Here is a 15,948-nt window from a genome sequence, read left to right as displayed (position 1 = left end):
TAAATACCAAAATATGTTACAGATACTATAAAAATGTCACATCACTCACACAGTTAGTGAATACACAGCATAGCAAAAATTTTAAAAATCCCTTTATACATCAAAATAATAATCAGTGGTTATGGAGTTAATTTGTACAGCCTGGCACTATACAGTTCATATTTGAATTACTACATGTTGTTGCCAACTTCATGGTCTGCACCTAACCTCACTCTCTTCGACTCAATACCACAGACCAGGGGTTCTTAAACTTTTTCAGCCTGGGAGAAAAATGAGAAACTCTGATTTTTCCTGGGACCCAAGCCTCGGAAACTATATGTAAATACATTCCCTTATGGCTAAAACAAATGCAATATAGACAAAAACAAATAACAATGAAATGAAAACAACCATTTATATTGGTATTTTTACCCAATAAACTCTTTACATAACTGTCTAGGTTGGAACTGTTGCTGTTAAAAAAACGAATCATTTTCATTCTGAACTGGAATAAACAGATTTTTCACATCACACAGATGCAACCCTAAGAAACAGTACAGATTAAAAATCCAGGCCTACTGTACATTTTACTGTAGAAAGTATTGCTGAAAAAAGTCTAGGTTGGAGGCCTGATCATTATTCTTCATTTGTAGTTTGCTTTGGCTAATGTTAGCAATTAGCTGTGTACAAGCCCAAGGGATTGTTTGAAAGAGAAACTCATATCTCCTACTATGAGAGATAGTACTCCATTATTTTTGCTGACAACAATGCCTTGCTAGCCGACTTACTTTTCCACTGTCAAAGTACTGTTTCCTGAAGCATTCTGCTCTGTTTTGAAAGAACTACATGGGTTTACGGTCATGCTGTGGCTGTTTGGTCAGGACGTTGTTTTTTTTACCCCTTTTTTTCTCCCCAATTTCGCGGTATCCAATTGGTAGTAGTTACAGTCTTGTCTCATCGCTCCAACTCCCGTACGGACTCGGGAGAGGCGAAGGTCGAGAGCCATGCGTCCTCCGAAACAACCCAACCAAGCCGCACTGCTTCTTGACACAATGCATATCCAACCCGGAAGCCAGTCGCACCAATGTGTCGGAGGAAACACCGTACACCTGGCAACCTGGTCAGCGTGCACTACGCCCGGCCCACAACAGGAGTCGCTAGTGCGCGACGAGACAAGGATATCCATGCGGCGAAACCCTCCCTAACAAGGACGACGCTGGGCCAACTGTGCGCCGCCCCATGGACCTCCCGGTCGCGGCCGGCTGCGACAGAGCCTGGGCTAAAACCCGGAGTCTCTGGTGGCACAGCTAGCTAGCACTGACATGCAGTGCCTAAGACCACTGCGCCACCCGGGAGGCCTCAGTACATTTTTTAAAGGGTGAATCAGCTTTAATATTGAGGAAAGATTTTTGCTTCCATCGATGTAATTGTCTGCATCATTTCCAATCCCCCATACATTTTGAGTATATAGATATCTATAGATAGGGAACGGGCGGGCCGGGCCAGTCCATAGAATCAATACCTTCCTCTTGCAGGAACTGCTGACACACTCCAGCCACATGAGGTCTAGCATTGACTTGCATTAGGAGGAACCCAGGGCCAACCACACCAGCATATGGTCTCACAAGGGGTCTGAGGATCTCATCTCGGTACCTAATGGCAGTCAGGCTACCTCTGGCGAGCACATGGAGGGCTGTGCGGCCCCCCAAAGAAATGCCACCCCACACCATGACTGACCCACCGCCAAACCGGTCATGCTGGAGGATGTTGCAGGCAGCAGAACGTTCTCCACGGCGTCTCTAGACTGTCACATGTGCTCAGTGTGAACCTGCTGTCATCTGAAGAGCACAGGGCGCCAGTGGCGAATTTGCCAATCTTGGTGTTCTCTGGCAAATGCCAAACGTCCTGCACGGTGTTGGGGTGTAAGCACAACCCCCACCTGTGGAAGTCAGGCCCTCATACCACCCTCATGGAGTCTGTTTCTGACCGTTTGAGCAGACACATGCACATTTGTGGTCTGCTGGAGGTCATTTTGCAGGGCTCTGGCAGTGCTCCTCCTTGCACAAAGGCGGAGGTAGCGGTCCTGCTGCTGGGCTGTTGCCCTCCTACGGCCTCCTTCACGTCTCCTGATGTACTTGCCTGTCTCCTGGTAGCGCCTCCATGCTCTGGTCACTACGCTGACAGACACAGCAAAACTTCTTGCCACAGCTCGCATTGATGTGCCATCCTGGATGAGCTGCACTACCTGAGACACTTGTGTGGGTTGTGGACTCCGTTTCATGCTACCACTAGAGTGAAAGCACCACCAGCATTCAAAAGTGACCAAAACATCAGCCAGGAAGCATAGGAACTGAGAAGTGGTCTGTGGTCATCACCTGCAGAACCACTCCTTTATTGGGGGTGTCTTGCTAATTGCATATAATTTCCACCTGTTGTCTATTCCATTTGCACAACAGCATGTGAAATGTATTGTCAATCAGTGTTGCTTCCTAAGTGGACAGTTTGATTTCACAGAAGTGTGATTGACTTGGAGTCACATTGTGTTGTTTAAGTGTTCCCTTTATTTTTTTTGAGCAGTAATATATATATATATATATATATATATATACACACAAACTTTTTTTAGAATTATTCCCCGCAAGCCCTACCACCCCTCCCCTAAATGGAGTAAACTAACAATCAATAGCACTTTAGGCTTCTACCTTCAGTTTATACACATTTTCCAGACAATCTATTTTACAATAGTTATATTTAGTTTTATTTGTAACTGTACTATTTCACAACATTTCTGAACCTACATACATTTTACAAACCCTGTATGGTTTACATTGGTCATCTTGTTATTAGTCCCACCCTTCAGCTCCATTCAACCCCTCCCATCTAGCTCTTAACACCATCCATTTTGGATTTCTATTTGCCAAATATTCTCAACTGTGCTGTGATGCTTCACAAAAGTACTGAACCTTTATATTCTCAGCTTCTACAGATTGTAAATTAAATTTTTAAAAATGTAAAAATAATTATGTTATTGATTGACTGACTTTTCAAATCACCCAGTATTGCAATATGCAGCGTTAGTTCTAGGTAAATGTTGCAATTTTTCAGCCATTCCTGGACCTGTGACCAAAAACGAGCTACATATGGACAGTACCAAAATAGATGATCTAATAACTCTGCCTCCTCACAGCAAAATCTGCAGAGCTGGGATGATTGCATCCCCCATAAGAACTCAGCATAAAATGTCCTCTCACTGTCAACTGCGTTTATTTTCAGCAAACTCGTGTAAATATTTGTATGAACATAAGATTCAACAACAGACAAACTGAACAAGTTTCACAGACATGTGACTAACAGATATTGAATAATGTGTCCCTGAACAAAATCAAAAGTAACAGTCAATGCAGCTGGTGGCCACACCAGATACTAAGTAGTGCAGTGCATCTCCACATCATGGACTACACCAGACTTGCCAGTTCTTGCTGTGAGATGTTACCCCATACTTCCAAAGGAACCTGCAAGTTCCCGGACATTTCTGGGGGGAATGGTCTCCGATCCAACAGGTCCCAGACGTGCTCAATGAGATTGAGATCCGGGCTCTTCGCTGGCCATGGCAGAACACTGACATTCCTGTCTTGCAGGAAATCACAGGATGAGCCTGCAGGAAGGGTACCACATGAGGGAGGAGGATGTCTTGCCTGTAACGCACAGCGGTGAGATTGCCTGCAATGACAACAAGCTCAGTCCGATGATGCTGTGACACACCGCCCCAGACCATGACGGACCCTCCACCTCGATTCCGCTACAGAGTGCAGGCCTCGGTGTAACGCTCCTTCCTTCGACAACAAACGCTAATTGACCGACATCCCTGGTGAGACAAAACCGCGACTCGTCAGTGAAGAGCACTTTTTGCCAGTCCTGTCTGGGCCAGCGACGGAGGGTTCGTACCCATAGGTGACGTTGTTGCCAGTGATGTCTGGTGAGGACCTGCCTTACAACAGGCCTACCATCCCTCAGTCCAGCCTCTCTCAACCTATTGTGGACAGTCTGAGCACTGATGGAGGGATTGTGAGTTCCTGGTGTACCTAGGGCAGTTGTTGCCATCCTGTACCTGTCCCGCAGGTGTGATTTTCAGATATACCAATCCTGTGCAAGTGTTGTTACACATGGTCTGCCACTGCGAGGACGATCAGCTGTCCGTCCTGTCTCCCTGTAGCGCTGTCTTAGGCGTCTCACAGTACAGACATTGCAATTTATTTCCCTGGCCACATCTGCAGTCCTCATGCCTCCTTGCAGCATGCCTGCTGCAAGGAGGCATGAGGACTGCAGATGTGGCCAGGGAAATAAATTGCAATGTCTGTGCTGTTCACACAGATGAGCAGGGACCCTGGGCATCTTTTATTTGGTGTTTTTCAGAGTCAGTAGAAAGGCCACTTTTAGTGTCCTAAGTTTTCATAACTGTGACCTTAATTGCCTACTGTCTATAAGCTGTTAGTGTTTTAACAACCATTCCACAGGTGCAAGTTCATTAATTGTTTATAGTTCATTGAACAAGCAGGGGAAACAGTGTTGAAACCCTTTACAATGAAGATCTGTGAAGTTATTTGGATTTTTATGAATTATCTTTGAAAGACAGGGTCCTGAAAAAGTTGAGTTTATTTTATATTTTTTAATCTGGCGTTGTTTTGTGTGTCAATTCATAATCCATGTGCCATGGAATCGGTACATCGAAAATCTCTTCCCAACTATTTTGCAATTTATATGGCACAGCTGTTAATTTTTTGGTCCTAAAATGAAATTGGTATACATTTTTAGTTATCACAATTTTCTTTAACCATTTATGGTCTTTAATGCAGGGCCGGCAGACAACTTCCTTACCTACCCCCCCTCCCCCCTTACACTTAACCACAATATTTGTATTATTTGTTCGTTCTTTTCAGGTGGATTAAACTGAAATTGCAATCAACTTTATAAGGTTTGTTTAAAAAAAAAAACCGATATTTTGGAGATGATTTAGTTTTCAAACAACCGAAAGTAAACCGTTGTAATCTGAATAAATGGAAAAAGGCCATTCTAGAACATGGGGTGAGACTTTCCTACCAATTTACTAGTGAGAGGTCTAATGCTTTAATATTTTATCATTTCCGCCCTCCAAATTCATATTCGTTATATAAATAGGCCCTTTTAATTTTGTCTGGCTTGCCATTCCAAATAAAATGGAATATTTTTTGTTAATATAATTTAAGAGGCAGGTCACTAGGTGTAGGCAAAACCATAAGCAAATAGGTACACTGATGTCTAGAGTTAAAATCTGGGTGATTTTTTCCACAAATATACAGGTATTTTCCTTTCCATGGTAGCAATATCTCATCTATTATTGCTAACTTTCTATAAAAATTTATTGGAGTGAGAATTTCTTTCCTTCGGGATATGTATACCGAATATGTCTTAATCCCTGTCAGACCATTTTATTGGTAAACTACACAGTAATGTAAAAGTTTAATTTTTTAGTGATCCAATACTTAGTTATAATTTGGTTTTAATCCAGAGAGGTTAGCAAAAGTATCTAGATCCTCTATGAGAATGTGGAGGGATTTTAATTGTGGTTTTAAAAGAAAACATGAATCAGCGTACAATGACACCTTTGTTTTTAAGCCACAGATTTCTATCCCTTAATATTATTGTTGGATCTAATTTTAACACCTAACATTTTGATGGCAATAATATATAGATATGCCGAAAGTGGACAACCTTGTTTTAATCCTCTTGACAGTTTAAAACTTTGAGACATAGCCATTATTTACTATTTAACACCTAGGGTTACTATACATAACTTTAACCCATTTTATAAAAGAGATGCTCCAACATTGAAATATTATAGGCATTTATATATAAACTCCAGTCATACTTTATCAAAAGTCTTTTCAAAATCAGCTATGAAAACCAGGCCTGGTGTCCCCAAAATTTCATAGTATTCCAGTACTATTCTTATATTATCTCCAATGTATCGTCCATGTAAAAAATCTGTCCGATTAGGATGAATAATATCTGACAATACCTTTTTAATTCTATGTGCCAAGCATTTAGCGCAAAGTTTTTGCATGACAACACTGAAGTGTAAGAGACCTCCATTCTTTTTTAAAATGGACTGGATTTTTATATACACACCACTTGGATCCTGTTTCAGTAATAATGAAATCAGACCTTGTTGCGTGTCCGATAATCTACCATTAATATAGGACTGGTTAAAAAAAAATGCTAATAATGGTCTTCTGAGTATATAAAAAAATCTGGTATACTTCCACTGGTATGCTATCCAGGCCTGGAGTTCCCGGACTTAAAGGCTTTAATTGCATCAAGAGGTTACTCCTCTGTAATTTGGCCTTCACATGAGTCTTTCTGTACAGATGTTAATTTTACATTATTAATAGGAAACAAATCCATACAATTAGCTTTGGTTAGTGGAGATTGAGGAGACTGAAACAGAAACATTCTTAAAGTACTTCCTCTTTCAAAATATCATTCGGTGATTCATGCGGGACTCTATTTTTTGGTAACATTTCTATGTCAATTTCCTTTGATAATATGGACTCTTGATCTAAATTGCTTTTGTTTTATAGAGGAGCACTGAATTGCATGGCCTCTAAAGGCACATTTAAGTGTCCCATACAATAAGGGGGATCTGCTGTACCTATGTTAAGTTGGAAAAAGTCAATTATAAATGATCCTGTCCTAGTTATAAACAAGTTATCATCAAGTAGGCTTTGATTACATTTCCAATATCCTCGTCCACGTGGAAATTCTGTAAGAGTTATATATATCAAAAGTTAGTGTTGATAATCACATAATATAAATATATATATATAAATTATGTGATTATCAGACCACATTCTGTCTCCCTATCAACACAAAATATTGGTGCCAGAGAGAATGACAAAGTAATCAAGATGACTAGCTTGATTAAGCCTATCTCACTAGGTCGGGGTATTTAAGCTAGAGGTCGACCGATTATGATTTTTCAACGCCGATACTATTGTCATTATTTGTAATAATGACAATAACAATACTGAATGAACACTTATTTTAACTTAATATAATACATCAATAAAATCAATTTAGCCTCAAGTAAATAATGAAACATGTTCAATTTGGTTTAAATAATGCAAAAACAAAGTGTTGGAGAAGCAAGTAAAAGTGCAATATGTGCCGTGTAAGAACGCTAACGTTTAAGTTCCTTGCTCAGAACATGAGAACATATGAAAGCTGGTGGTTCCTTTTAACATGAGTCTTCAATATTCCCAGGTAAGAAGTTTTAGATTGTAGTTATTATTAGGACTATTTCCCTCTATACCATTTGTATTTCATATACCTTTGACTATTGTATGTTCTTATAGGCACTTTAGTGTTGCCAGTGTAACAGTATAGCTTCCGTCCCTTTCCTCGCTCCTCCCTGGCCTCGAACGAGCAACACAACAACAACAGCCACCATCGAAGCAGCGTTACCCATGCAGAGCAAGGGGAACAACTACTAGAAGGCTCAGAGCAAGTGACGTTTGAAACGCTATTAGCAAGCGCTAACTAGCTAGCCATTTCACTTCGGTTACACCAGCCTCATCTCGGGAGTTGATATGCTTGAAGTCATAAACAGCGCGATGCTTGAAGCAAAACGAAGAGCTGCTGGCAAAAGGCACAAAAGTGCTGTTTGAATGAATGTTTACACACCTGCTTCTGCCTACCACCGCTCAGTCAGATACTTGTTTGCTCAGTCAGATTATATGCAATGCAGGACATGCTAGATAATATCTAGTAATATCAACCATGTGAAGTTAACTAGTGATAATGATTGTTTTTTATAAGATAAGTTTAATGCTAGCTAGCAACTTACCTTGGCTTATTGCATTCTCGTAACAGGCAGTCAGTCTCCTTGTGGAGTGCAATGAGAAAGAGGCAGGTCGCTATTGCGTTGGACTAGTTAACTGTAAGGTTGCAAGATTGGATCCCGAGCTGACCCACCGTTCCTAGGCCTTCATTGTAAATGAGTGCGTTCTTAACTGACTTGCCTAGTTAAATAAAAATGGTATAATTATTATTATTTTTTTTATTAAAAAATAAAATTGGCGGCCAAAAAAAAACGGTTTTCGATTGTTATGAAAACGTCAAAATCGGCCCTAAGTTAATCAGCTATTCTGATTAATTGGTCGACCTCTAATTTAAGCCTCCATATATCCACTAACTCCAATATATCCATGACGTTCAAGATTTCCTGAAGTGCCCGAGGGTGATAGTTTGTAGTGCGATTTCTTTTACGGTCCATAGGTGTTTAAAACCATCTTTAAAATCTCCCACTATAATAATAGTCTAGAGCTGCTTGTAGAGTTGATAAATTCTTATATTTTCAAAGAAGCTTGGATCATCATTATTTTGACCGTATATTTGTCCAATAACATATTTAAAATAATCCATCTACCTTGATGATCTGTTTGGACAATAGAATCGAAACTTATGTTTGTAAACGTACCATTAAAAAGTAACATGATGATTGAGTGTCTATATAGCTGTACCATATTTGCATTGCTACTAAGTAAACCTCCAATTGGTCCCCACTATTCCACCAGCTCATCCCGAGTTGGGTTGTCATCCCAATGTCCGGCAGACCACCGCCAACCCCCCGGATCCCATAGCCCCCGGACCCATCCTTCGAAAAGAGCACACAGTGCCACCCATTGAAAAGAAGCAGATCAAGCGCCAAATGCATTTCAATCACCCCCACTTCGATTAGTATTTTTTAATAGCCATTAAATTATATTTATATTTTTAAATCCTGCATCTTATTTTTCATAATTAGCTATTAATATTTGTAGTAACGTGGGCAATTTATGCAAAGGATTTTTTCACTAGTTTCGCCATTACCGGAATTACATTCTGGTAAACAATTATTGTGAATCATCCTACATGGTCCCGAACATATTTTTTTTCCCTCACAACAGTTCTGGGATACCTACACACTCAACCATAGACTCAGATTATCAACAGTTGCACCATCCCAGAGCCAACTCAAGAAAGGTCTTGATTTACAAATGCATATACAGTTGCAGCTGTATGAGAAGGCTTGTAAAACTGCGCAAAAGAAAATGGGCAGAAACGGGGAGATTTGATTAACCATTGTCACGTCCTCGATGGAGGTCAGATATACCCCCGTGTCGTGTCGTTTTATACATTTCTTTAGTTGAGAGACTCATTAAATCAAACTTTATTGGTCACATGCGCCAAATGCAAAAAGTATAGACATTACCGTGAAATGCTTACTTACAAGCCCTTAACCAACAGTGCAGTTCAAGAAGAGAAAATATTTACCAAATAAACTAAAGTAAGAAATAATACAAATAAAACATAATAACGAGGCTATATACAGGGGGTACCGGTACCAAGTCAGTGTGCGGGGGTACAGGTTAGAGGTCATTTGTACAGTCGTGGCAAAAAGTTTAGAATGACAAATATTATTTTTCACAAAATTTGCTGTACCGTGATATACTCCAGAATGTTATGAAGAGTGATCAGATGAATTACAATTAATTGCAAAGTCCCTCTTTGCCATGCAAATGAACAGAATCCCCCAAAAAACATTTCCACTGCATTTCAGCCCTGCCACAAAAGGACCAGCTGACATCATGTCGGCGATTCTCTCGTTAACACAAGTGTGAGTGTTGACGAGGACAAGGCTGGAGATAACTCTGTCATGCTGATTAAGTTCAATTAACAGACTGGAAGCTTCAAAAGGAGAATGGTGCTTGGAATCATTGTTCTTCCTCTGTCAACCATGGTTACCTCCAAGGAAACACGTGCCGTCATCATTGCTTTGCACAAAAAGGGCTTCACAGTCAAGGATATTGCTGCCAGTAAGATTTCACCTAAATCAACCATTTATCGGATCATCAAGAAATTCAAGGAGAGCGGTTCAATTGTTGTGAAGAAGGCTTTAGGGCGTCCAAGAAAGTCCAGAAAGCGCCAGGACCGTCTCCTAAAAAGTTGATTCAGCTGCGGGATCGGGGCACCACCAGTACAGAGCTTGCTCAGGAATGGTAGTAGGCAGGTGTGAGTGCATCTGCACGGCCAGTGAGGTGTAGACTTTTAGAGGATGGCCTGGTGTCAAGAAGGGCAGCAAAGATGCCAATTCTCTCCAGGAAAAACAGCAGGGACAGACTGATATTCTGCAAAAGGTACAGGGATTGGATTGTTGAGGACTGGGGTAAAGTCATTCTCTGATGAATCCCCTTTCCGATTGCTTGGGTCATCTGGAAAAAAGCTTGTCCGGAGAAGACAAGGTGAGCACTACCATCAGTCCTGTGTCATGCCAACAGTAAAGCATCCTGATACTATTCATGTGTGGGGTTGCTTCTCAGCCAAGGGAGTGGGCTCACTCACAATTTTGCCTAAGAACACAGCCATAAATAAAGCAACACATCCTCCGAGAACAACTTCTCCCAACCATCCAGGAACAGGTTGGTGACGAACAATGCCTTTTCCAGCATGATGGAGCACCTTGCCATAAGGCAAAAGTGATAACTAAGTGGCTTGGGGAACAAAACATCAATATTTTGGTTCCATGGCCAGGATACTCCCCAGACCTTAATCACATTGAGAACTTGTGGTCAATCCTCAAAAGGCAGGTGGACAAACAAAACCCACAAATTCTGACAAAATCCAAGCATTGATTATGCAAGAATGGGCTGCCATCAGTCAGGATGGGGCCCAGAAGTTAATTGACAGCATGCCAGGGCAGATTGCAGAGGTGTTGAAAAAGAAGGGTCAACACTGCAAATATTGTCTCTTTGCATAAACTTCATGTAATTGTCAATAAAAGCCTTTCACACTTATGAAATGCTTGTAATTATACTTCAGTATTCCATAGTAACATCTGACAAAAAATCTAAAGACACTGAGGCAGCAAAAATTGTGGAAATGAATATGAGTGTCATTCTTAGAACTTTTGGCCACGACTGTAGGTAGGGGTGAAGTGACTATGCATAGATAATAAACAGTGACTAGCAACAGTGTTATGGCTTGCGGGTAGAAGATGTTAAACTTCTTGGTGACAGGGGGGCAGTATTGAGTAGCTTGGATGAATAAGGTGCCCAGAGTAAACTGCCTGCTACTGTCGTCCCAGATGTTAATAAATGCATATTATTAGTAGTATTGGATAGAAAACTCTGAAGTTTCTAAAGCTGTTTGAATGATGTCTGTAAAGTATAACATAACTCATATGGCAGGTAAAAACCTGAGAAAAATCCAACCAGGAAGTGGGAAATCTGAGGCTTGTAGTTTTTTAAAACTCAGCCCCTATTGTAGATACAGTGGGACATTGGTTGTTGCACTTGCTAAGGCTTCCAATAAATGTTAACAGTGTAGAATTTTATTTGAGGATTCTACTGTGAAGTGGGGGCTCATAAGGGCTGTTTGAGCCAGGTGTCTGGCAGATTGCCACAGGCTCTGAGGTGCGGTCATGAGTGTTTGCTCTCGTTCAATTGCTTTTCTACAGACAATGGTGGTGTTGGAGGGCCAGTAGGAGGCACTCTTTCCTCTGATTCAAAAAACTTTCCCAATGCCCCAGGGCAGTGATTGGGTGCCGTCTTTCGGATGGGAAGTTAAATGGGTGTCCTGACTGAGGTCATTAAAGATCCCATGGCACTTATCGTAAGAGTAGGGGTGTTAACCCCGGTGTCCTGGCTAAATTCCCAATCTGGCCCTCAAACCATCACGGTCACCTAATAATCCCCAGTTTACAATTGGCTCATTCATCCCCCCTCCTCTCCCCTGTAACTATTCCCCAGGTTGTTGCTGCAAATGAGAATAACGGATAAATAATGGAATTCTTAGGTTGGAACCTCATTAATGATTTATGTTAAAAACATCCTAAAGATTGATTCTATACTTAGTTTGACAAGTTTCTACGGGCTGTAACGGAACTTTTTGAACTTTTCGTAAGACGGGACCTGAACGCGCTTTTGGATTTTTTACCAAACAAAACGCCCTAACAAAAGAAGCTATTTGGACATAATGATGAAATTATCAATTTATTGTGGAACTGGGATTCCTGGGAGTGCATTCTGATGAAGATCATCAAAGGTAAGTGAATATTTATAATGCTATTTATGACTAATGTTGACTTCCCAATATGGCGGATATCTTTTTGGCTGCTTTGTTGTCTGAAAGCTGTACTCAGATTATTGCATGGTTTGCTTTTTCCGTAAAGGTTTTTTGAAATCTGACACACCGGTTGCATTAAGGAGAAGTATATCTCTAATTGCATGAATAACAGTTGTATTTCCATCAACATTTATAATGAGTATTTATGTAAATAGATGTGGCTCTCTGCACAATCACTGCATGTTTTTGAACTACTGAACGTAACGCACCAATGTAAAATGAGATTTTTTTTATATAAATATGCACTTTAGCAAACAAAACATACATGTATTGTGTAACATGAACTTCTAGGAGTGTCATTGATGAAGATCAAAGGTTAGTGATTAATTTTAACTGTGCATGGTGTGACTCCTCTCTTTGGCTGGAAAAATGGCTGTGTTTTTCTGTGAGTTGGTGGTGACCTAACAATCATTTGTGGTGCTTTCGCTGTAAAGCATTTTGAAAATCAGACACTGTTGCTGGATTAACGAGAATTTTATCTTTAAAATGGTGTAAAATACTTGTATGCTTGAGGAATTTTAATTATGAGGTTGTTGTTGTTTTGAATTTGCGCCCTGCACTTTCACTGGCTGTTGCCGATATCCCAGAGGAGGTTAAGGAGACTTTTGGTCCTAGACTTGGCACTCCGGTACCGCTTGCCGTGCGGTAGCAGAGAGAACAGTCTATGACATGGGAGGCTGGAGTATGACAATTTTATGGGCTTTCCTCTGACACCGCCTATAAGATAGGTCCTGGACTGCAGGAAGCTTGGCCCCAGTGATGTACTGGGGCCATACGCACTACCCTCTCTAGAGCCTTACGGTCAGATGCTGAACAGTTGCCATACCAGGCGGTGGTGCAACTGGTCAGGATGCTCTCGATGGTGCAGCTATAGAACCTTTTGAGGATCTGGGGACCCATGCCAAATCTCTTCAGTCTCCTGAGGGGGATAAGGTTTTGTCTTGCCCTCTTCACGATTGTCTTGGTGTGTTTGGACCATGATAGATCGTTGGTGATGTGGACACCAGGGAACATGAAACTCTCGACCCGCTCCACTACAGCCCTGTTGATGTTAATGGGGGCTTGTTCGGCCCGTCTTTTTCTGTACTCCTCGATCAGCTCCTTTGTCTTGCTCACGTTGAGGGAGACTTTGTTGTCCTGGCACCACACTGCCAGTTCTCTGACCTCCTTCCTATAGGCTGTCTCATCGTTGTGTCGTCAGTGTCGTGCCTACCAGTGTTGTGTCATCAGCAAACTTGACGCTGTTGGAGTCATGTTCGGCCACGCAGTCGTGGGTGAACAGGGAATGCAGGAGGGGACTAAGTACACACCCCTGAGGTACCCCAGAGAGTCAGCGTTGTCGACATGTTGTTGCCTACCCTTACCACCTAGGGACGGCCTGTCAGGAAGTCCAGGATCCAGTTGCAAAGGGAGGTGTTTAATCCCAGGGTCCTTAGTTTAGTGATGAGCTTCATGGGCACTACCATCTACTGCATCTTGCTTTTGCTGTTCTATACCATCACTCATTCATATATCTTTATGTACATATTCTTTATCCCTTTACACTTGTGTGTATAAGGTAGTAGTTGTGGAATTGTTAGGTTAGATTAGTCATTGGTTATCACTGCATTGTCGGAACTAGAAGCACAAGCATTTCGCTACACTCGCATTAACATCTGCTAACCATGTGTATGTGACAAATACAATTTGATGATTTGATCCATACTTTAAGGCTGCCATAGACAATTTGATGATCCCTGCCAGTGACTCACTGGCATCAGTCATTACTATTGAAATGTAAAATGGCGCTGACAATAGCTCAAATAAAGGGAAAGGGGGATACCTAGTCAGTTGTACAACTGAATGCCTTCTGAAATGTGTCTTCTAGACTTAACCCAATCACTCTGAAACAGCCTTGTCGATGATCAAAAAATTAAATATAGATTGTTAATTGCACATGTTTAGTATTAGTGGGTTGAAAACATCACTTTGCTTAGTTTTACTTCCCTTTAATACCTGAAAAAACAGACTTGTCTCAAACAACTTCATACCTGGCATGGTTGGGGCAGGTTGTCTATCACTGCTTTTGCCCCGTGTTGCCTCATACACAACGGTGATATCATAAACAGCATCCAGGTGATCCCTCATGGTCTCTATGGCAACGTGAGAGGCTTTCATTCTTGGGGTCAGAACATGGTCTAAGGCAGCCAGCCCTGAGGGAAATAAACAGGAGAGCATTGGTTAACTCTGATGTGCCAGGCAACATGCAGTGGTAGCCCTTTACACTCGTACCTGTACACATGTTGAAAATGGCAGATTTGGGCACTAATAGGTCTCAACTGGAACGTAGTAGCTGTACAGTAAAATGCTATACATGACGTCAGAGCTCGGGCTCTGTGCTTCACATTGCTGTATGGTTTTTGATTGACGGCTGTTCTGAACTTGAGCGTGACAAGTAGTCGTCCCCCTCCTCCCTCCCAGTAATTGGGTAACTTTTGCAAATGTTTTGTCTGAGTGAGGGAAATGCTGTAAATTAAGAGGACTCAAAGTATTTTGAAAGATGAGACATTGAGGATTATAATAAATACTGCTTTGATGTCATACAAGCCAAACACCCGTGAGTCCAAATGTGCACTGTACATTTCCAAATCATTAAACTCATGTCATACAGCTGAAGTCAGAAGTTCACATACACCTTAGCCAACTACATTTAAACTCAGTTTCACAATTCCTGACATTTAATCCTAGTAAAAATTGTCTTAGGTCAGTTAGGATCACCACTATTTTAAGAATGTGAAATGTCAGAATAATAGTAGAGAATGATTTATTTCAGCTTTTATTTCTGTCATTACATGCCCAGTGGGTCAGAAGTTCATATACACTCAATTAGTATTTGGTAGCATTGCCTTTAAAATTGTTTAAATTGGGTCAAATGTTTTGGGTAGCCTTCAACAAGTTTCCAACAATAAATTGGTTGAATTTGGGCCCATTCATCCTGACAGAGTTGGTGTAACTGATTCAGGATTGTAGGCCTCCTTTCTCACACATGCTTTTTCAGTAATGCCCACAAATGTTCTATAGGAGTGAGGTCAGGGCTTTTTGATGGCTACTCCAATACTTATACTTTGTTGTCCGTATGTCATTTTGCCACAACTTTGGAAGTATGCTTGGGGTCATTGTCCATTTGGAAGACCCATTTGCTACCAAGGTTTAACTTCCTGACTGATGTCTTGAGATGTTGCTTCAATATATACACATAATTTTCCTCCTCATGGTGCCATCCATTTTTAATTGCACCAGTGCCTCTTGCAGCAAAGCACCCCCACAGCATGATGCTGCCACCCCCGTGCTTCACAGTCTCCCCCTTTTTCCTCCAAACATAACCATGGTCATTATGGGGCCAAACAGCTCTATTTTTGTTTCATCAGACCAGAGGACATTTCTCCAAAAAGTACGATTTGTCCCCATGTGCAGTTGCAAACCGTAGTCTGCCTTTTTAATGGTAGTTTTGGAACAGTGGCTTCTTCCTTGCTGAGCGGCCTTTCGGGTTGTGTCGAAATAAGACTCGTTTTACTGTGGATATAGATACTTTTGCACCCGTTTCCTCCAGCATCTTCACAAGGTCCTTTGCTGTTCTGGGATTGATTTGCACTTTTCGCACCAAAGTACGTTCAATTTCGAGGAGACCGAACACGTCCTTCCTGAGCGGTTTGACGGCTGCATGGTGTTTATACTTGCGTGCTATTGTTTGTACAGATGAACCTGGTACATTCAGGCATTTGGAAATTG

The 15,948-nt window shown here is 41.4% G+C and overlaps 1 protein-coding gene across 2 annotated transcripts in view; it reads right to left on the bottom strand.

Annotated features, from left to right (window-relative positions):
• LOC118398299 (1-acyl-sn-glycerol-3-phosphate acyltransferase epsilon-like) overlaps nucleotides 1-15,948 on the bottom strand; it is a 61,097-nt gene that overhangs the window by 15,238 nt on the left and 29,911 nt on the right. For both annotated transcript variants that reach the window (XM_035793502.2, XM_035793510.2), the window contains exon 6: nucleotides 14,211-14,372. In XM_035793502.2, coding sequence (XP_035649395.1) covers nucleotides 14,211-14,372 — 162 coding nt within the window. The remainder of the gene's footprint in view (nucleotides 1-14,210; nucleotides 14,373-15,948) is intronic.

The sequence above is a fragment of the Oncorhynchus keta genome, chromosome 2 (genome assembly GCF_023373465.1).
Source record: "Oncorhynchus keta strain PuntledgeMale-10-30-2019 chromosome 2, Oket_V2, whole genome shotgun sequence".
In the NCBI taxonomy this organism is placed as follows: domain Eukaryota; kingdom Metazoa; phylum Chordata; class Actinopteri; order Salmoniformes; family Salmonidae; genus Oncorhynchus; species Oncorhynchus keta.
Note: the sequence above shows the minus strand (reverse complement) of the source record. Positions and strands in the feature narration are given on the sequence as shown.